Source organism: Thermobia domestica, chromosome 12 (assembly GCF_964235325.1).
Source record: "Thermobia domestica chromosome 12, izTheDome1.hap1.1, whole genome shotgun sequence".
Lineage (NCBI taxonomy): Eukaryota > Metazoa > Arthropoda > Insecta > Zygentoma > Lepismatidae > Thermobia > Thermobia domestica.
Genome location: NC_137465.1, coordinates 101,438,035 through 101,462,171, shown reverse-complemented (window position 1 = coordinate 101,462,171; position 24,137 = coordinate 101,438,035). Strand labels below are relative to the sequence as shown.

Sequence of the window (24,137 nt, the reverse complement as noted above, 5' to 3'; positions counted from 1 at the left end):
TTTTTAAAGTATTACAGCACAGCTGCAAAGTATTACGTGTATTGGTTACTACGGTAAGATTTTCGGCATACAGTTTTACCTGTACAGTAAGTGTTAAATAAATTGAACATTTTATTGTCCTTCAGGAATGACCGCTATAGTATTTTTTTTTTACAATGACTATGGTCCAGATTTAATATAAGGTGTCACGTGGCAACGAAATTATAATAGCACAAGTCTTGAAGCAGCGAACCTGAATGCGTGAAGGAAAATCAGTTCCTTGATAAGTTTTTCTTCTCTTTATAAGTGGCAACAAATGCTAAAAATATGTTATGTTTTAGGTCTTGGCTAGTACGTTTATAAATAATAAGAGAAAACAACGCAAAACAGGATATTGCCAAGTGTTTCCCAAAATACAATTCCCGTTGCGTTACAAACTGAAAAATAACTATAAGTTAGCGACACTGAAAAGAGACTAATAACAGTTGATTCTTCCATAAGCAAATAGTACACAACAAATGCAACATATTACGGTAACTAATGTATTGTTAAGACATAGTAAGAACATTTAGGATCCGACTCAAAGTGTGCATCTATATAGGATCGAAATCTTGAACCAAAATCGAATTTGTAAGAGAAAACTGTCATAATAACAAATAACGAAACACGCGAAGTGCGCGCCACAATTTAAAGATGTCGCCCAAGGAAGCCAGCAGGTTACCTGCTGCTCTGAGTTATTCTGTTAAACATAAACAAGGCAAACCCGTAAGTGCAGAAAAAAAGCAAATAGTTTATCAAACGATGTCAACGTTGTTCAATTCACTTGAAGAAAATTAAGACCTTAAGTAGCTAATTTTCATGGTCCCATAGAATAGTACATACACATTATTTATTTACGTACTTTGTAGTACTGAAGTTACTATTTGTATTTTCGCATGCTATACAATGTAAGAAAGCACATCAAGAAATTAACTTAAAGAGGAAAAGTACCATATGTTTTCATGGATATGCGTAATGATTTAGGTAATAGATGAAAAAGAAATAATCTCTCATAATGATAAATATGCTTGGTGTTACCAGCGCCATCTCTTTATCGTTCAGTTGATAATTTGACGTAACTCATTGTAGTTTCATCTGTAATTACAATTTGGAGAAAAATAACAATGTTCAGTTGCTTTTAAAGGAGGGGAGATTATATAGTATTCGGTATTTTGCCCCATATCGCGACGATGTGTGAGAGTGAAACAAGTAATGCACATCGCTGTGACAGAAATACACGCACATGCTGCAGCAGAAATATTGCGGGAAGTAGACGAATTTCCTCTTCACCAATCAGCAAATAGTCGTGCACGTACTGATACAACATCGTGTTACGCGCTTTTTTTTTGAAGGGTGCAAAGGACTGTAAAAAACACTTTAGCCATCGCAAGGTTCACACTACACCCAGCCTTCATTGAACGCTTCACCACAAATTATGTATTTAGTGCTGCTTTCCTATTCGTCTGATGTTATTATCTCTTTGTCGGTGTGGTGGTTCATTAGCTTCTTGCGACCTTCCTTTGGTAGTTCGTGTGCTGAAGTCACTTTTCTTTCAATTTGCGTTTTATATAGTGAAGACACTAGTATCGCACTCGCTCCAATTCTTCTGCCTCGTGACGCTAAACGTCTCTTACGATGTTCCGGTAGTGATGATAACTATTCACTGAGAGCTCTTTACTAGTTGATGGACGAGAAGATTCTGGTTCCTCGGTCATATACGGAAAACGTGGATCTGCTGCAGACGACAAACAAGAAGTAGCCCCCTTTTCCTCAACCGATGCCGAAGTTGAAGGTTGTGGGTCTTCACCGGTAGGCCTAGTGTAACATCTTGCAACACGAATCACGTCTGCGGACAGATAGTCGATGTCTGTGAATATCTGAGGGTTCAGTGAATATATTCCGGTGCACGCAAAGTCAATTGAGAGCAATGTCCATGCGACACATCTTTCGGTATGCCTCTGAAACAAGTTGCGCTACATCGTATTCTGTTATCTTTACTCCAGCATTCCTGTGCATCCGCAGTGAACAAGCTTAATTGTATGCACCTTTAAATGGTTTCATAAAACACCTGTCAATGGGACGAGTGGTATGTGGAGAAGTACTGAGCACTGAATACTGTGATCCCCCACATATTAAATAACTTTCAGTTTTTTATGGCTGCCATGTTCATAAACAATTAGCAGAACTGAGTTTGCAACCAAGTTAAAAAAGTACCACACGTTATCCAACCAATACTTTCTGCTACAGCAATGCTCTCGGGTGGAGCATCAACCATCTGTATCTCACTCATTCTCTGATGCGGAAATATGAAGAGCGGTGGTACAAACTGACCAGTAGCATTCATGTAGAACATCAACGTTATATTTCGACCTCTTTCGTCCGACGTCAACTTGCCCACAACTCGTTTTCCTTTTTCATGTATCACTTTGGGATGATACGACGATACACGAGTCTCATCTACGTTCAATGTTTGTGATGGTGGAAAAGAATATTTCTCCACTAGTGTGCACTAATTCGAAAAGAACTTTGCAACTTCTTCCTTATTGAAAGTTGCTGTTCTCAATATACTTGTAGACACAAGAGTTCTAAGAAACAAATCGGGATGTCACTTCATAAACTCGTAGTAAACATCTTTCACAGAACTATGTTTATCTTTGTTGAAACTGTGATTCATTTTCAGTTCTTCGGCTAAGTCAAACTAGCTTCAGGTATTCTTTTCGTGATAATGGCATTAAGCGATCAGCTAACTATTTCAAATGCGGCCGCCCAAAGGTGAAAGGAAGTATCTATATTTTGCTTCTTTTGAGAACAGCAGCAAAAAAGATGATTTTGGATCGTTACTGTTTAAGAGTTTGTTTTCTATTCGGCGTCAGTGAACACTTACAAGGACAGTGCTTGGGCTCGAATGGGTAAATATCCACAAAAGGCAAAGCATGTGTAATGTTAGCGTCCCGGAAGCAAATAGTGTCCGTTTTTCTGGAAGATGCTGTAAACATTCGCAAGAGCAGTACAAAATAGAGCACGTGCCATAGCTATACGGCGTCTATAGAGTTTGACCCCGGGCCATGTTTGCAGAAAGTGGTTGGGTGGATAGAAAAATCGGAGAACATGTATCCCATTATTTTTAGGGGCACACATTTTGCATGAAAAACTTGTGTCCTAGGGTCCCAGACAAGGTCCAACCAAAATTTTCAAATGGTAACGGGGTCTAGTATATCGTTGGAAAGGTATTGTGAAAAGAAACAAGATGAAGCAAGTCCCAAGTCTCTACGCTCACCCTGGGTACAAAATGGCAGACAGGTAAAATGTCAACACAGTTGTCATAAAGAGTCTGAGACCACCATTTTGGATAGGGCGCACATACAGACACTTCCTAATGTAATAGTGGGCGCAAGTGTGAATGGAAAGATCAACGAACATCTTACCAATGTTTTTGTGTCGGTATTAAATTCACATTTATCTTACAACGATACATCACTCGTACTGTGTGACTCTCGGTCGGGACACAAGAATGAATATATCCTCCGGGATGCCTGTGTAGGAAAACGTATCGATATGAAACTAATCCCACCAAAAGCTACAAAATATGCTCAACCTTTGGACGCATATTTCTTTCAGCAATACAAATTGTACGCCAAGCAAATTACTGACTGCCTCCAATTACATTACCGTGTGCAGCAGCCGAATTTACATGATCGGTTCTTTCTCCTGAAACTGCATTCGGATATTTACAATCAGTTCTCGGCAGATATCTATCGACCAATGCTTCGTTACGTATGGCAAAAAGCTGGTTATGACAATAACGAACCTTGAAATCTTCCAAATGTGTAATCGATGTGGCTTTCCATACGGACATTACAGAGTATGGGGTGTTGACGTGTGTTGTTCTGTTATTACCCGTGCGTTCTATAGTCTTCTGTTCTGTTTTGACAATCCTCGTGTACACTTATAGTTACGCCACGTTATCTACATGCGCCTCCTGTGACCTCTCGTGGAGGTTTCTAACATCTTGCAGACAAACGAACGTCACCTTTTGCTTGAATGTAAGGGAACTTGTTTCATCTTGTTTCTTTTCACATTATCATTCCAACGATCTTCTACCTGCCCCCCTCCCCCCTTAGTATTTGAAACTTTTGGTTGAAGCTTGTCTGCGACTCTGCGAGGGACCCTGGGACACAGCTTTTTCATTCAAAATGTGTGCCCTTAAAAATAATGGGATACGTGTGCACAGATTTTTCCATCCAGCCAACCATTTCCGGTACACACGCTTTCCTTTTTTTTGTGCGTATTTACCCGTTCGAGCCAAAGTACTTTCCTTATTAGTGACCATTGACAAAACAAAGTCTTTAACAGTAACGATAATTATCAGAAATTACCTTTTTTTGCAGTTGTTCTCAAAACAAGCAAAATGTAGATACTTCCTTTCACATTTGGGCGGCCGAATGGCATTTCAGCTCTTTATCCTACATATCGGAAAAAGTATTTTCGAATCTCTTAACTTAAGTGCAGAATGTAATTTCATTCCTTGTTTTTACTGTGACAGTCTGTCTAGCACCAAATCTCTTTGTTTGAAATGTCTACGTGCACTACTAACCGAGAAAAATGCGTGAGACGGGTAGTCTAATAGTAGCAATTTTACAACAAATAAACGTAGATGCCAAACCGTAGAATTTAACGAAAAGTGTTTCCTGTAAAAGTTGTTTCTTTTTCAATAGTTCTTCCAAAGAAATTGAAATTGATACCACTTTCCATTTGAAATTTTGTAGTTGACCCCCCTGTAGTAGTATTTCCGCTACTCCACTGGATATGGAAGCATCACCATTTGGTTCTTCACATACGATTTGGTAATTTAATTTTTTGTTTGAAATATTTACGTGCATTACGAGCTGAGAAAAATGCCTGGGACAAGTGGTCTGATACACCCTGTATATTATATTATATTATATATATATATATATATATATATATATATATATATATATATATATAATATAAAATGAAAACTTACAGTAGCACACTTATCACGCAGTGCTGCAAACTACAGACGCTACTATCACAAGCATCGAAATCAACCATATTTAGGATAATTCTATAACAGTAATAACGCAAGTGGGACGGACAGGGTAAGGCACATCCAAAGTAAATTAATGTGGAATATTACGGTCATCGTACGTCATATTTAGAAGTCAAAACACAGTTACAAGAAAATGAAAATCTGACTTCTGAAACGATGTCATTTCGAAAAAGTGTTTAGATAAATATCACATTCAATTACGTACATGGTTTTCAACAGACATAAAAATCATAACGCCGGTTAGAGTAGTTTGATATATCAAATCATTCGGGAAATAAGAAAATTGAAAAATCTGATATACCGCTTAAAATGCGTATTCATGGGATCTTTTGTAAATAATTTTGATTTATTATGTTTCTACAATATTACAACAATAGTTCTTAGTAAGTGTAATTCCGAAAGTTCTCGTAATTATATAATTTTAAGCAGTATTTCAAACGTTACCAGTTTTTATCATATCTCTAGAACAGTTCTAGATATCAAATTGTTATAAATGGTATTGTGATTTACACACCTATTGAAAACCATCTATGCAATTGAATGAGGTACTTGTCTAAGAAGTATTTAGAAATAAAGGTTTCGGAGAAAGTCAGATTTTCAATCCCTTGTAACTCTGATCATATTTACCCGAAATTTGTCATATGATGATCATAGTGACATTAGGCACCAAAGTACTTTGGAAGTACACTGCCGCATCAATCTCACTTCCGTTATTATTGCTGTAGAGGCCATCAAAACTTGGATGTTTGTGATACTGTAGCATCGTTAGTTTTGTAACACTGAATAATAAATGTAACACTCTAAGTTTTTTTTATGTATATTTGAAATGGTAATAATCTGACGTAGTGTTACATTACTTTCCTTTTCTATGTACAACGTAATCATCCTGACTTTCCTACATTTATAAATTTTCAAAAGTGTAAGTACAAACATACATTTTCTGAGAATTTACTTACTATTCTTACATGTAAGTCTCTTCATCAGCAACTGTATAGGCGCAAAGCACTTATGGTACTCACAGTTCCGCTATGATCTAGATGAGCAGTAAGGAATGCCTCATCACATATAGCCTTTTCCACAAGAGAATAACATTCATACTTAAAAGGATCCTGCAAGTAACAAATTAGGAGTTAAAATACAATTTCAGCTAAGTGTTTGATCGGTTTTATATAACTTAAGTCTATTTGTATGAATTTATTGTTAGGTATTACACAAGAACCATTTGACCATAACCCATTGTTCTATTATGGTAGCTATCATCTACAAAATATAAACACAAAAATGTCACACACTGATTATTATTGATTAATGGAAACACCTGCTTTTGGCATGTAAAATGTGGTAGTAACATTGAGGATGTGTGTACAACGCCTGCTCGTTGTTAGTACTGTGTCAGGTAATCTTCTGTAGTATGTCCAAGTGGATACAAGGGAAGCGTGTGTTGATGCGGCAGATGGTGGTGATGTAAAATGAGACATCATCTTGAGTTTCGAAGAGGCAAAATTATGAGAGAGGTCGAATTCAAATAAGATGTTCTTAAAAGCAGACGCAAACTTCGTGGTAGTAACATTTACATCGAACCAAGTGAGAAATGAACGCAAAAGTCTACAAAGTGTACATGAACAAGGCAAGACAACGCGGTAGTTATGCTTATCTGTATGTTGATGAGGAGAAATTTACTTTAAGTGCACTTGAAAATAGAAACAGGCAGCATCCAAACAGAACAAAAGACTCCACATTCCAGCTTACAGCCTCTGAACCCCTGTCACCAAGTCAAACTAAGGCAGTTCAAAGTGGGTGTTAGTCCTCTGAAGAACGTTAACCCTTCCCCGTCCCATCGCCATTGTTAAGAAATCAACTATTCAATTCCGAATCAGTAAAGCGGAAATCGACCTACAACCGATGAGAATTTTGTGTTCAGGAATTGCATCAATTAGTAAATACAACAAAATTAGTAAATGCCAGGTGTGTTAAAAGAAAAAACTTCACCTTCAAGTTTTACTGTATTACCAAGTCCCGAGGCTCATTCATTGTCATGTTCTGTAGACAGTAGCTAAGTAGTCGAAACCACGCTTTAAAACTATACTTGTAAATTGTTGTCAGTCTTCATCAAAGTACTTTTGGCTTACGGTCCAAAGACCTAGAATTCTAAACAAATGTTTTATCAAATAGTTATGATGCAATCACATTGGCTTACGGTCCAAAGCCCTAGAATTCTAAACAAATGTTTTATCAAATAGTTATGATGCAATCACATTGGCTTACGGTCCAAAGCCCTAGAATTCTAAACAAATGTTTTATCAAATAGTTATGATGTAATCACAATCACCGAAAGTTTTTAACAGACTGTCATACTGACGGGGAATTCTTTGATAAAAGATACCAAGTTTTTCGTCAAGACAGAAATCTTGAATTATCAAATAATTGTAAGGGAGAGGGTGTAGTAAAACTAGCAGTATATCAAAATTACAACGTCTCCTATATAAACTTTTGTGATCTAAATTTTGAATGTGTAATTGTCAAGCTCTCAAGGTTTTTATTTATTTATTTTTATTAATGCATTCCTCCGGATTAAACTGTAACGACATATGAGTTGTTTTATAAATTCATGGACAATAATGTTCCAATAGGAAGCACCTTTGTTTGGAGGGAGACATTAATTTAAATCAAATAACATGTTCTAATTTTGACTTTCTATTTTTAAAAAATAAATGTAAAGACTTAAATAATTTCATGACCCTATATGATTTAATGTCCCATAATGGCATTCAAAATAATAATAGTCGAACCTTAGATTTAGTACTCTCAAATCTTAACGACGTCTCTGCAACAGAACAATGTTCCCATGTTACTAATGAAGACGGGCATCACCCAGCTATACTTATCTCTTTCCCATTTAAACACCTGATGAAATATAAAAAATAAGTTAAGGTATCCGGTTTTAATTTTAGAAAAGCAGATTTCCCAAAGATGTATATAGAACTCTCTAAAGTAAACTGGGATTGGCTTTCTCAATCGGATGATGTAAATATTGCATTAACAATCTTCTATCAAATGATTAACAACATATTTTCTGTATGTATTCCACCCAAAAGACATATCAATGGAAGTTATCCATATTGGTTTACTTACAATATAATTAAGAAAATAAAATTCAAGACATACCACCATAAGTGCAAAAAGGGATAAACAAATATACTTGATCATCGCGATCAATTTGAGAGACTGCGTAACGAAATAAAATCTCACATAAAATTGGTCTACAAAACTTTTATTTTAAATTCAGAATGTTCTGTCGTAAAAAGACACAAACCAGATCTGAAGCTTTATTAAACGCAAAACACAGCATTTGCCATCAAACTCTCTTACATACAATGGCCATGATATCCAACATGCCAATGAAATACTACAGGCATTCGTACGTTATCTTCATTCAGTTTACAACAATGTACCCACCACATACAGGGTTTGCCCAAGAGGGCCAGCCCGAAAAAAAACACGGGCTTTTTTCGGGTTGTACCCACCTGGGTTTTTGAGCGTTTTGTTAGTATATCATTGATACAACTAAGGTGATTACATTGAAAGTGACTTTTATCAAATTTTGGACTTTCCTTGGGCGAATTAGATGCTTTCACGTTAAGGTATACAACATTCAATATAAGGCCTTTATGAACTTCTGAATACACTGAATAAATAAAAAATCTTAAGGTAAGTATAGGACAAATTAATGTATGGATTATGCTTATAGCCTATTTGAAGTAAAATAAGCAATTTTATATTTTGGAAAATACTTTCCGTGAATAGTGTGGAGGGACGTTATCCTTCATACGTTGGACGGGTTTAAGGCCATAGGTGCCGGTACTGCCAGTAAATACGTAAAACATTATTAAAACTATTAGTATTATTTTTTATTAGCTTTGATGGCAACACAAGTATTCTTCAGTAAAATTAAATTTTCCAACAAGTTTAGTTCAGTTATTTGTTGCTACTCTTCAAATAAGCATTCTGTAGAATCAACACCAGCAATAGCGTAAAAATTCTTGTCAAATTTAAGAAGGTTATGCGAAGACTACGTAATGCTTACTATTTCAAGTGCTGAATTCAAACTTCCGTACTAGTGAAAGTTTCAATGTACAGTAATAATAATAATAATAATAATAATAATAATAATAATAATAATAATAATAATAATAATAATAAATAGTCTGCATTTTTGAAAAGAAAGAAAAATAACGCTGGAAAAAGTGCTCGGGAAATTCCCGCAATTCAACGCACAAAGCGTCGCAATTCAATACTTCAACAATAATACTACTTATTTTACGTTGGAAAATATTGAATTTCATTTGAAAAATGTTAAAACATTTACTTTATAAAATATGAATTATATCTCTCTGAATTGTTTTAAATTAATTTTCTGGAAAGAACCGTCTTGCAACAAGTGCTCGGGAAATTCCCGTAACTGAACGCACAAAGTATTGGAAGTGAACTCCAAAATAAAACCATTCATTTTATATAACATGAATTATATCTTTGTTCTAAATTAATATATTTGGTGTTCATATTCGGCGAACGTCACTGAGGCTCCTGGATAATTCGATCTACATTTGTTTCTTTCGACTGCCCGTACCACACATACTACAGGGTATCACTTTCGATCTTTTAAGTTTAAAATTTCTGGGTACAAGCACGAGACACACTAAATTTCCTGTATATATTTTGGCAGCATACCAACGTAAAATTTCAAAATGGCGGCCATTCTTTTTTCAAAATAGCGGGTATCCACTATATATAAAGCGCAAGTTTTGATCCTTTCAAGTTGACATGCTCAGAGTAGAAGCACAAGACACACTAAATTAGCTGTATATACTTTGGCGGGGATCCAACGTAAAATTTCAAAATGGTGGCCATTTTTTTCGAAACAGCAGTGAACACAAAATTGTTGCAAGTTGTGACGATGATAATCTTGAAATATAAATCACATTTTAACACTTTTACCCCAAAGACACTGAAATATTTCGAAAAAAAAAACAAACAAACAAACAATTAATCCCGAAAATACCCCCCAAAAAAACCATATGGGCCAAGGTGGGTTGGGTTTTTTGAAACCCTGGCGACATACAACGTTTACTCTTTGCTTGCTAATCGGATCGATTGTAATTTATTAGACAACTTTCAATAAAACTCGAAGAAACAGAAAATGATATGAGAGAGTTGGAACCAAAAGCATCTTGTGGATCTGATACCTGTAACATTATGCTGTGAAAAGTTCAGTGATGAATTTACATACCCACTCCGCATTATATTTATCAAAACAAATACTTTTCCAGATATGGAAAGAAAGTTTAGTTTGTCCCTTACCAAAATCTAGAAACAAGAGAGAAATAGAAAATTTCAGGCCAATAGCTACTCTGTCGCCCTTTGCCAAAATTCTTAGAAATATAATCATATGCGCGACTTTTAAATAATGTAAAACCAGTTCTTTCAACTTATCATCATAACACGGCTTCTTATGCAATAGATCTATTTCAACAAACTTATGAATTTATCTAATTTTATAGTAACACAATTAGATATAGGTGGTCAAGTAGGTGCCATTTACACTGATTTTAGTAAGGCATTTGACGTCGTTGCTCATATTGTCTTGCTATTTAAAACAGCATCTCTGAAATTTTCGAAACAAGCAATGAAGAACTGCATGACCGAAAACAATATGTTTCATACAAAGTATTTCTTACTGAAGAGCTCAATACTCTATCTGGAGTCCCTCAAGAATCTAATCTAGGTCCTCTCTTGTTTCTTCCTGTTATTAATTATGTTCTTCCGTTTATTAAAACTTCAAGTTCTTTACGCTGATGATCTCAAATTATACTCCAAAGTAAATTCAATCGCGTGAAACTTCAACAGGACCTACAGAGTTCAAATATGGTGTAACAACAACAAATTAATCCTGAATGTGACCAAATGTAAATCTCTGTCTTTCAGGAGGAAAGAAAATCCTATTAATTTTACCTACACAATAAGTGGCAGTTCTTTTGTCTACACCAATTACTTTCAACGATCTAGGAGTTATATTTGATAGCAAACTAACGTTTGCTCAACACATTGACGCAATAACGAGCAGTGCATATAGAAACCTAGGTTTAATTTACAGGATAAGACAGGATTTCTATAAAGAATCAATATTTATAAAGTTACATCTTTCGTATGTGAGGTCAAAAAAAGAATAGTGTTGTACTGTTTGGACACCAAATGTCACTAAATACTCTGATGCAATAGAAAATATTTAGTTTAAGTTTTTTAAATGCCTGCATACAAGAAAACCAGTTTCTACCCAAAGTACGTCCCCTATGAAGACTTAGTAAGGAATTTTAGTTTCCAAACATTAGAAAAAAGGAAATGGGTTTTCGATTTGTTGTTCTTACGTAAATTATTACACAGTAATATTTAATGTCCACAAATAATTTAGCATAAAATCAAATACGTCTGAGCACTTCTAACTCTATACTTGTAAACATAAAATACAGATTTCCCACACCGTGCAGAAATAATGCCGTGGTGGAAATTAGTATGTTACATAGTCGTCTTTCACATGCACTTAGTTATGGGTAGTTCCGGAATGATTCGTTCCGAAAGAACGAATCCTTCAGAGGAATGAAAGGAACGAATCTCTGAAAGGAATCGGATTTATTTGGGCGGATTCACTCACGGGATGGATTCACTCAAGAAGTTTACGTATTGAATCAGTGGATTCGGTTGGTGGAACCAGATGCCGGAACCAAACAACAAACGAGTGAATTGATATGAATGGGACAAAAACAGTAGTAAAGAACAGACCGACACTGCACAACACAGAAGCAAATAATGCACCTACTGCGCATGTCTCGAAACAAGCAATCTTTCCTACGCGCTTTCCTGACACTTCTCCGCAATATTCTGACCAACGCAACTGCTCTCCCAACTGGAAGAGAGCAGGAGAGTGGCTGCTAGTCTTATCACTATTTTTTCTTTCTTTCCTTTTGTTTTTAATTTTTCACAGGTGTTCAGCGTTACCAGGTCTATAATTTTTTGGAAGACGGATAATAAAACTATTTGCTGTAACGCACAAGCTCTTAGTCAATATCTCTGATGTAATGTCCAGATAACCCTATAATAATATAAAATTCGCAATTAGTTATTTGATTAGGTTTTAATGCTTATTTCAACACCAAGATAATATGAAAATAGAAATGAAATGAAATCTTTGAGCTTTACGTCCCACGATTATGCCAGTTGGTGATAACGGCTGAAGGAGATGGTGATGATGAGTAATGAATGAAATGGTGGAATGATGAAAGTGGGAGGAAACGGGAGAACCCCGAAAAAAATAAGCACACGGTGTTTGTCCACCACAAAGTCCACACGGCGCGAGCTGGGATCAAACTAGGGACTCCAAGCACCGTAGGTGAACGCTCTACCACTGAGCCACCGCCCCCCCTCCCGAACCAAACGAGTTGCCACTGGAAATACAACTCGAGTCTCTCGCGAGGAGAACCAAAATTCCGCGAACGTTTATTTTTATTATTATTATACGATAGAAAATTGCCCCCCTGCCCTCTCCAAATGACACTCCTACCAGTGTTTCTCCCAGACATGATTTTTGGGGGCACTGCCACCCGAAGTTCTGAGAGTGGCCCCCGAAGGAGACCAAAGTAATAAGTCTATAATTTAATAAGAAATAGAAAAGTACTAGGAGCGGCCCCCGGAATACTAAGTGTGTCCCCCCACGGAACATTTTTTCTGAAAGAATGACTGGCCCCTAAACAAGGAAGCCCGGGACTTCGTTTGTCGTTGCTGGTATTACGTATTTAAATAAATAATAATAATGAAAATTACAGAACATTTACTTTTTTGCGTCTACTAGCCATGTAAAAAAAAATTAGAAGAAGAAAAAGAAGACTACCCGTTTTCTTTAACAGTTTCAACGTGCACTTTTAGCAACACGCTTTAATAAAACATAAAACTTTAAAGAAACAAACAATATCTGTATCTGGTCTTGTCCTATGTGCAATATAATATGTATCTTATCTAGTGTTGTAAATAGAAAAAAAACGTTCGTTTTTTTCAGAAATGTACGTTTTTTTAGAAAAAAAACATTGCCTCTCGTTTTTTTTTCTAAATTTCGTTTTTTTTCAAATAGTCATTTCTAATGCATCTTACGTCTATTTAAGTATTAAATATTTTTATGTAGGTATAATCACCGTAAAATGCAACATAAATTAAACGCTAGATACTGATACGCTACAAATATTTTACAATTTACATGAATACCATACCTATTAACAATTCGGGTTTCAGCAGTTTTCATCAATATCAACTAAGAAATAAAAGTAGAAATGAAATTTTCTTTTTTCGTGAAAGCAGGCCTTTAATAAGTACGAAAATAATGTCACGAACAGTATAAAATTCATATAACTTGTCTAAAGATAAAAACTAATACTAATTTGCCTAATAGTATATTTCTAAATGTCATATATAAATAATTTGTCGACTAGATACATATGATATGCAAAGCCGGCTCTACCATATATGCAACACGTGCATTTGCATGGAGTGGCAAGTTTGGATGGTCCGGCAAAATCTGTCATAAGTATATTATTTAAATTAAATATTTCTTGTTGGAAACAGACTTTATGATGATGGTAGTTACATTTACTAAGCTGACCTTCTATTTGAATACTACATTCATAAATTAAGTTTAGGATGCATTAGTTTAAGGCCACATGGACAATGCTAAAGCAAATAGTCGAATAAATCCGAGCACAAATTGCTTGATTGTTGCCAAATGCAAGAATTCAATTCTGGAATAGTAGTGAATATCTGTTCCATTTAGTAAGTTATCACAGTTTTGATATGACAACTAGTCTTGTTTTTGTCAGAAACAAGTTCCTTATCATTGAAGACAGAAACAAGTTTTTTTTAGAAAATGTTAACAGATATAGAAGAGAAATCAAGAAATAAAGATAAAAGAACTAGTTGCACTGGAATTGCAAACTGATACATTGAGATTGAAGCTCGATAGTGAATTCTATAAAAAGGATTACCATCTATCCTCTGCAGGTGTGTTTCCTTTATGTTTCACTAACATAATAGATTAATATTAAAAAAACACACACACACAACGGGATTGCATTTTTAGTGAGTATTTAACCCTTATCCGGGCAACCGGGGCCTCCCAGGCCCAGTAGATTCATTTTTCTAAAATTTCTCAATAACCATACATATTTCGAAGATATAAAATACTGAATTCTTCTATCTTTCGTCGAAGTTAAAACCATGAACATATCGAGTTGGTAAAGCTTTTTTTTTTTTTAATTGAAAATCTTTTCCTGACGTAACCGGGGCCTAGGAGGCCCCGTATAACTTTAGTGAAATTCCTGTCAAATATTAGATCAAATTGTCACATAATTATATATTGAACACGTGACTATTGTAACCTTTAGTCGGAACAGTATGCGGCAAAAGACATTGAATTTTGAGTGTTCTGCACTTAAAATATATACTGGGCCTGACAGGCCCCGGTTGCCCGTTTACGTTACAAAAATGTCTGGACCGGATTTGCTATTCTGTTTGGTCGGCTTACAAAAGCGTGACACGAAGTTTCGCTACTTGACAAAAATATATACCGGCACATTCTAGACTAGTCTGAACAGTAAGTGACAATAGGCATTGATTTTGTGTATTCTACACTTAAAATATATACTGGGCTTCACAGGCCCCGGTTGCCCGTTTACGTTAAAAAATGTCTTGCCCGGATAAGGGTTAAGCCTTTCTGAGTGCCACTGCACTTACCCTCACCTTTGTTGTTCATGCTGGAGTAGCATACTTAAAATCATGACTTTTAAGATTTGTTCTTTCTGGAGAAAGGGGGAGGCGGCAAATTATGCCATTGCATGGGGCGACAAATTGACTAGGACCGGCCCTGATGATATGTATATAAAAGACACGAATATAGGATGACTCAAATTGAAGTAATGCAGGATGTTTCAAAATTAATGTTAGGGTTTTGAAACTTTGTAGTATCTATTACAATTAACTTACAATTATAAATATTATATCAAATGAAAGAGCAACTCAAACAGTTTTGTACGCACGCATGTACATGCATTGTTTCTTCTGTCTGCCGTTAGAAACAGCAAGCAGCAAAGATGTAAACTGGAGAGCAGAAAGTTCTTTGCGTTTTAACAAAGACTGAATCTGTACAGTGCAACGGTCTGTGTGAAGAATATTAAGGAGACGCTTGCAACTACGTCCTTATCGTTTGCTGTTGCTAAAGTCTACAGACTACGGTTTACATGCCAATTTCGCAAGTGAAATATTGCTGCATAACAATGAAGATTTTCTGGATCGTGTCGTCTTCAGTGGTAAATCGACATTTCACCTAAGAGCTAATGTGAACACTCATAATGTTTGTATCTGGCCGTCAGCAAATCCTCAGGAGATGGTACACTTGAAACGAGACTCTCCTAAATTGAATGTGTTTTGTGCCATATGGCGGAAAGTTTATGGGCCTTTCTCGCCTATCGACTAGATGTGCGCCGTGTGACGAATGAATCTCACATTGAACACTTGTAGCAAAGACTGTTTGAGGTGCTCTTTTACTTGATGCATTGTTTATAATTGTACTTAAAATGTAATAAGTACTACGAAGACTTAAAACCCCAAAATGTATTTTGAAACACCCTGCATTTCTCACCAACAGTGTTGGAACTAAGATGTAAAAAGGAGAAAATTTTCCTTATAAAGTTATTGTTTACAACTACGATAGTATTATTAGTCGAGACTATAACTACAACAACAACATGAGTTAGTAGTAAAACAAAATGTAATCAAATGTATACTCAGTGGCCCAGGTAGCCAAAGTGGCACACACGGGTGTGTCATTTGTTTAATCCACTCCTGTGTGGACACTAATTAAGATATCGGGATATTATTCTTGCAAAATATGGTTGGACTATAGTTTATTATATTAATTTTTTTCTTCTGGTGTCGAATTTCCTTCTCAAATTTCACCCCAGTCAAAAATGCGAGAATTTTCTGATTACGAATTTCCTCTACTACTTTTTTCCCTGTAGCTTCCTTCGTTGTAGAAAGACCTCCTTAAGACTTGCCAAGTAGATACCCCGGATGGATACCTAACTGATGACATCAATTGGACGGGCCTGCGCGCAGTGTTGCCACTTAGGGAAATTAAAATTTTCCTAAATTTGGGCAAAAATTAGAAATTTTTATTTATAAATCCGTACCTATATGTCCGAGTGCAAGTCAACTTACGCCAATCGAACATTTGTCCTTACTTAAGAAACGCAAGTTCAGATCGTTACAATGGGATAATTAGGGAACGCACGAAGAATTCATATTTAGGTTCTAACCTTGATTTTTCTAGTTTTTCCCTACTTTTCTGTTTACCGTAATATATTTTTGGTAATTACAAGTTTTGTTCCTTAAATATCGTCATAACACTTGTAGAATATATTAGTGGTGTACCAATGTTTAATTTAAGATAGTTTACGTCTGTCTGGTAGCAGTATTACCAGATACAGAAAATTTTAATTCCAGATTTTAGGGGGAAATTTTGGAAAAAATATCTCTTTTGTCTCTATTGTTTCCCTCTTGTTGGTTATATCGGACCAAACGTACCAGTATCTGGAAGTCTCGTCTTTGCTCTACACAACGCACTATAGAAAGTTTCAATAGGATAATTAGGGGAAGTACACTTGAGGTTTACAGTAGACCTTGTTCTCTAATTGGGAAGATAACTGAGATTTTTTTAAAGGTAGAATGAGATATTTTTTATTGACATGCTTACTTTATTAGATATCGTCATACTACTTGTAGGATATATTAGGGGGATACCAAATCTTATTTTAAGATAGTTTGTGTGTGTCTGATAGCAGTGTTGCCAGATACAGAAAATTTTAATTCCAGATTTTAGGGGCAAATTTTGGAAAAAATTCCCTTTTTTATTTCTATTATTTCCTTCTTGTTGGCTACATTCGAACAAACGTAGCAGTGTCTAGGAGCCTCATTCTTAGCCTAAGCAGAGCACCATAAAAAGTTTCACTAGAATAATTAGGGAAAGTACAGTTGAGGTTTATAATAAACCATGTTCTGTAAGTGGTAAGAAAATGGTGAATTTCTGAGGTAGAATGAGATTTTTTTTAAAATTTCATGCTTACTTTGTTATATATCGCCATGATACTTGTAGGATATATTCTTGGAGTACTAAGGTTTATTTTTAGATAGTTTTCGTCTGTCTGATGGCAGTGTTTCCAGCCAAAACAATTAATTCCCGCTTTTAGGTGAAAAATTCGGAAAAAATTCCCTCTTCCCCTCTAATATTACCCTCTTACTGGCTACGTTGAAACAAACGTACCACTACCTGAAAGCTTCCTCTTTGCCCTACAGAACGCATCATAAAATGTTTCAATAGGATAATTAGAGAAGTTGTAGCCCCGGCATATTTGATTTTTGCTTGTGAGGCGTAAAAAGTGTCAAAATTTCATGTGTATGACAGAATTTTTTCTTTCTCTCTTTGGATGGAAGCAAGCGACTACAGGATTTCACTGTACCTTGTCAACACACCAAAGATTCTTTTAGGTGATTTGAACCTATATAGCAGGAGTGGTACTAGATACAAAAAAAAATGAAATTCGGTTAGGGATTTTTTTGTAAATTTTCACCCCTACATTTCCCACCCATTGGCAACACTGCAATGCAACTTACACCAAAAAATAGTCACATCTATTTTCTAAAAAACAAGGCCTTAACCATATCAATCGAATGAATGGTTTTTGAGCAATAAGTCACTAACTGGAAATGTAGGAAAACGCCAAAAATGACCTGGGGCCGAAAGGAATAATCACACAATTTTGCTAGTATATACGTACAAAGAAACAAAAGATTTGTAAGTTACGAGGGCTTCGACTCAAGTTCTGTTGATTATTTCAATAATCTGCAACGTAAATCAATAAATAATAGTTGCCAGAAAAAAAAACAGACATTTGAAAAATAACATGAAAAAGAACGATGTTTTTTATTGAAAAAAACTTCACAGAAAAAAAAACGTTTTTTTACAACACTAATCTTATCAGGAACAACTGGAACCTTGTGAACATGTTTCAGAACACCGCAATCCCTCTTTTTGCTCCTACTCATTCCAATTTCCCACACCACCACACTGCAGCAACTTCTCAGACGGTAAGAGTGGTTTGACGACTTTGGAGAGCCATATGAGAACTCAAAATTATTCCGACTCGTCGAAACCAAAGGATTCGATCCAGAGAGGAACGAATCCTTGTTTGGAGGAATAAAATCGAAAAAACCACGGAATCATTTAACTTTGCGGAACCAAAGGATTCGGTCCGGAGGAACGAATTCAAAGGAATTGATTCCGCGAAAGGAACTAAACTGCCCATCACTACATGCACTCATTCATTTTAGCCCTAATACAGCTTTTGTAATCGTTTCACACTTCCAACATTACATCTAGAAATATGAAATACCGGTTTCCTACAGTATTGTGAAAATGTCCTCCGACAGTAGAATTTAATATCCTACACAATTCTGTTTCATATACAATCGCTCATTTTAATCGTAAAGTACCAGTGCAAGTCAAGTTTAGGCACACCACTTGAAACAACTGGGGAAAAATAGTTCTTTACTAATTTCGTTCTTATTGTCCTCCAACACATTTGCGCTGCGCGGCAAAACAATACTCCACTTGGCGTAAATAAAATTTAAGGGGGGCTACCAGAAGTAATTGTTGAAAAATTATAACTGTTTCGCTATTTCAGGCCTCATAGTGGTCTGTTTTATTCTAAATAGTTGAAAAATGACCAAAATCTCATCAAAAGGTAACTTTATACCTTGATGCCAAACTTGGGCATAAATTGAACTTTTCTCGACCAAAATATAGCTGAAATACGTAATATTTTAACATTTTAAGATTAAAAATTATTTTACTTAAATCTGTCAGCTAATAAAAAAATTAGATTACTTGTATTTAGAGGTTCTTTATTAACTACATACTTTCCACGGTTTTGTCTTCTGATCTGGATGGGGTGAGGCCAAGTTTCTACATTTTCATTATGTCCAAAAATACAAAATTAAAGTAATGTAATTAATACATAACATCAAGATTACCATTAACTGGTAATAAAATTTTTCTTGTACAATTGGTGTTATCAATTTTTTCTCAGTACCACATGATTGGTAAAAATAGGTATAACTTCTAACAGCATTCCGCAATAGGTAATACATGTCATTCTCCTTTTACACAATTACGATCAAAGCAAATCCCCGAAAAAAAAAAAATATATATATATATATATAGTGACCAACTTTAAAAAATTAACTTTTAGTTAAAAAAAAAAGTAACACTATGAACCCTGCTATTTCCGTATAAATACGGTAACACTCTCAGTCCGAACGTTGTATATATACAACGGGCTTTGCACATACGTTGAGTCCGAGCGTTGTATATATACAACGCGACATTTAAAAATTAAAAGGAAAAAAAGGAGCATGGCCTTGACTATCACGTGTTCACCCAAGTTGTTCAGCGATCAATTCCCCTTCAGAATGTAATAGGAAGAAGGGTCCTATGTTTTGTTTCAACGAAAGAAAACAATATGTACTGTGTAGGTGACGTAAGATGTTTTTGCGTCTTATCATCTACTGTAAATCACGTTGCACTGATTACGTTTTCAACACTTCCCTTAGGTTCGTAGGCGTCAAAACCATATACACGCACTCGCATCATATGCGTTCATTGCAGTGAAACGGGCGAACGTGCATTTATATTTTTCCTGTGTATTTTTCGTTCTCTTTTCTTAGAAAAATATGGATATTCCTTCTACGAGCACCGGCATTACAGAAAGAAGAGAATCTATATCAGGCAAAATTTTGAGCGATAAAGAAATTGCAGAACTGATGAATGATTCTGACTCAGACGGTTATGAGTTAGACAGTGAGGACACTGATTATTCTGTGCTCAGTGGCGTACCTGGGGATGAACAAGATACCTCGGTTTCAAGTGAACCTGAGGTTGCTCCGGTAAAGAAAAAAGCGCGGCGTTCCCATTCAAAGGCAAAATCTGATGCAGATTGGAGCGATAAAATTCAAATAAATGCAAAGCCCGTGTTTAGTGGTGTCCCGGGAATTCATCAAAGTGCTGGTCTATCTACAAAGTGTTCCCCATATGAAGTGTTTCAGCTGTTTTTTACCGATGAAGTTTTAGATATAATAGAAAGAGAAACTAATCAATATGCGAAACAGCAGATCGTGAAAAAGAAAAAAGAAAGACCACTGAAACAAAAATCTTTGTTTTCTAAATGGAAGCGTGTTACTTCAGTTGAAATCAAGAAATTTTTTGCACTAATTATTCACATGTGTCTTGTACGCAAACCAGCTTTACGGGATTACTGGAGTACCAATCCAATTTTACAAACCAACTACGCAAGAGCTATTGATATGTCAAGGGATAGGTTTTTCGAAATTTTGGCTATGCTTCATTTGAATGACAATAACTTCCTTGTCCCCAAAAATCAGCCCGATTATGATCCTCTGTACAAAATTCGACCCATTTTGGACATTATTACGCGGAAGTGTCGGGAGACGTATACACCCGAAGAATTTGTTGTGATAGATGAAGCTATTTGTGGATTTCGTGGGCGGGTGTCGTTTCGTGTCTATATGAAAGGGAAGCCCCGAAAATACGGTATGAAAATTTTCGAGTTGTGCGAAGCAAGAAGTGGGTATGTGAGTAATTTAGAAGTATATGCGGGCTCATATTCTGGTGACGCGCAGCATAATTCTGCACTGAACGTTGTGGATAGACTTTGTGAAAACATAAAAAACAAAGGGTATACAGTTTATATGGATAGATGGTTCTCCAGTCCTATTCTTTTCGATCATCTGTGGAAAAATAATACGAAAGCCGTAGGCACTGTTATGCCGAATAGACAACAAATGCCAAAGGAAGCTTTCAAAAGAAAACTACAAAGGGGAGAACATATTGCTATGCAAAGGAAGCATCTTTTAGCAATCAAGTGGAAAGATGTAAGAAAAGATGTATATATTCTCAGCACTGTTCACACCGATGACATGATTGAGCAGCCAATGTCCAAAGGAAGGCATCAAAAAATAAAACCTTCAGCTGTGGTCGACTACAACAAATACAAGATAGGGATAGACAAGTCGGACCAGCTGCTCGCGTATTACAGCTTCGAGAGAAGGTCTGTCAAGTGGTGGAAGAAGCTGTTTTTTCGTTTATTTGACTTATCACTTGTCAATGCTCATATACTGTATGGGAAGAAAACAGGAAAACATATCGCACTTCGAACTTTTTATGCGAACGTAGCAGAAGGACTGCTGCACTCAGCAGGCATAGAAGTACAGGGACCATCCCAGTCTTCATCCGGTGGAAGGCTGGTGGCAAGGGGCCATTACCCATACAGAGTTCCCTCAACATCCACAAATCCCAATAGAGTAGGACAAAGGAGATGCAAAGTGTGTAGCATCCGCACGGGGAAGGGAAGTAAAAAATTTACTAGCATTTATTGTCCGATATGTGACGTTGGGCTTTGCGTGGGAAAGTGCTTTGAAATGTATCACACTAAAGAGAAGTACTGGGACTTTTAGATCTGAAAAGACATTTTCTCTTAAGTATAAACGCAATATTACACATCGGATAAGATTTTAACATATAATAAATTTTATGAGTGTATTTGTTTTTTGTGCAAGTGTATTTTTTAGTGTGTGCAATAAGTGAAAAAACTGACAAAATGCAACCATTTTTCTCAGGACCATCACATACATTCCAAACAAGGTAAACGGTTAGCTTTTCTAATTTTGAATATTTGATATATTTACTGTATATCCTGTTAGTTTCTAAGAAATTGGTTTAAAATCAGTAGAGATATGAAATTTTAAAAATACCTCTAAAAAGTGCCGGACAGGGTGTGTGACACGTTTAAATACCCGTCGGGCTCAGAGTGTTAAATATATGGCACAAAAATATAGAGTAAAAGATACGAACAAACATGTACTAGGTGGAAATTGAAAGGCACGAATGTTATCTAACCAAGGCAGGGCAGTGCAAGGCTGGCGGGTCCGAATGGAGTGCATCTGCCACAATGGGCGTTTTTGACTTTAGTGTCCCTTTCACTAGTGAGGCTACATCAGACATCAACCTAAAGCTTAACGTGTTATTCGAACCACACAAGCTCACACCGGGAATCGAACCACGGTTTCCCATTCAAAGGCGCGTATGACAACCGTGTACAAGTTGTGATAATACGTGAGCTGTCGCACTGATACGAATAGCTATAGCACTTTTAATGGTTTCATAGTAGCAATGTTACACTTGTAAACATATAATACAGCAAATGGGGCATGCTTAAACCTGACTAGCACAAAGTTACCATTTTCATGACGAATTATTCTTAATCAGTAAAAACTTTCACCTCTTGAGGCAAAAAAAAAAAAAAAAACCTGCATGCATATTGTACTCCTTAAAAGATTGTGTAAAACATAAATGAATACTGGCTTGTCCCTAATTGATCATACAACTTCGAAGTAAATAACATATGATCATCATAGGGTTCATTAACGGTTAAGAGCCGGAGTAGCCCAAACATTTTAAACAAACTTAATTCAAACCTTTACATTTTCGACCTATTCCACGGCACAACAGCCTTTATTGATAAATGAACGAACCTAAATATATATAAAAACATTAAAGTAAAAAAATATACAATAAACTTATGACATCTGGGTTTCACCAGAAAACAAAGGAAGTGATATCATATGAAACATTTGTCTTCCACGTTTATGAAAATCCGTCTGCAGCTGGCCCACTGTTTACTACCTGACAACAAAATCACAAGCTTATACGTCTCTTACACCGCTACATAATTATTTCGAATGCATACCTGAAAGAGTGATTCAGTCTTAATAATTTTCCAGGAAGACGTTCACATTGGTAACTTAGGACTAATCCCTGGAACCATATATTTGATGAAACAAATAGCTCACATCGAACTAAAATAATATTTCTCATCAACACAAAATTGCTTTAATAAATGTCAACATTTACTATAAATTATCGATACATTACAGGTTTAGACGCAAAATATATTCAGTAAGACAGCACTAGACTAGACTTTACACGGCTCTCTTAATCATTCATCAGTGTTGCCAGCTTAAATTGTAAAATTCTTATTTTTTAAAAATTGATACTTCAGAAGAACACTAAAAAAAATGAATACCTACGTAACCATTTGCGTCATTGCAACGCAAAATCTGCGTTTTAGTTTGCGATAAAAACCAAAGCAGTCAAATTTTATTTTTGCAAATTTTGTGCTGCGTTACGTTCCGGAATTTTTGAGAATGCTTGTACTATACGGAATAAGACCCAGGGATTGAATTATCAATCACAGAAGTGCTGTCATTCCAAGGATGTTATATAATAGAGGACCTGCCCATCTTCAACATATGAACTCAATGAAGCCAAAAAACAACCGAGCATCGTCTGAGCCGACAGGTCTGATTGGCTACTCCCCTTTCCGTCATGATTGTTGGCTCGAAACATTGCGATCTTAGTGGCGCGAATAGGGCAGTAGGTGTGGCGAAGCTGTGACGTGTGGCTTCACGATGTTGTTGTATGGGCAGATCCTCTATTTTATAACATCCTTGTGTCATTCATACACATTCAAACTGTTATCCAGTGGCGTAGCAATAGCGTAGGCAGGGTAGGCATTGCCTAAGGCCGCAAGTCATTCGGTATATTATTCGGCGCCCCAAGTTTTCGCGGTCGTCATTTCCGAACATGGCAAGAACAAGAATTCCTGCTCACTTCGCTCGCAGTTTATTACATTTGCGTATCAACTTACTGGCATTACTGTAAATTCCTCGAGGTTATAGCACTGTATGATTAAGAAATTAATCCTCGTGTATTAATACGATATCAGTCCTATATTACATGTATTCAACTTACTAACTTTAA

At 36.0% G+C, this 24,137-nt stretch overlaps 1 protein-coding gene across 5 annotated transcripts in view; it reads right to left on the bottom strand.

The window, feature by feature from the left end:
- Nucleotides 1-23,334, bottom strand: part of LOC145666552 (uncharacterized) — a 93,206-nt gene extending 69,872 nt beyond the window's left edge. For 2 of the 5 annotated variants that reach the window (XM_081733873.1, XM_081733878.1), the window contains exon 1: nt 23,065-23,334. In XM_081733873.1, coding sequence (XP_081589999.1) covers nt 23,065-23,192 — 128 coding nt within the window. In that variant the 5' untranslated portion in view covers nt 23,193-23,334. Of the gene's footprint in view, nt 1-6,048; nt 6,202-23,064 lie in introns of all 5 variants that reach the window. The other 3 variants (XM_081733875.1, XM_081733874.1, XM_081733876.1) reach the window with 3 other exon arrangements.
- Between the last annotated feature and the right edge of the window lie 803 nt (nt 23,335-24,137).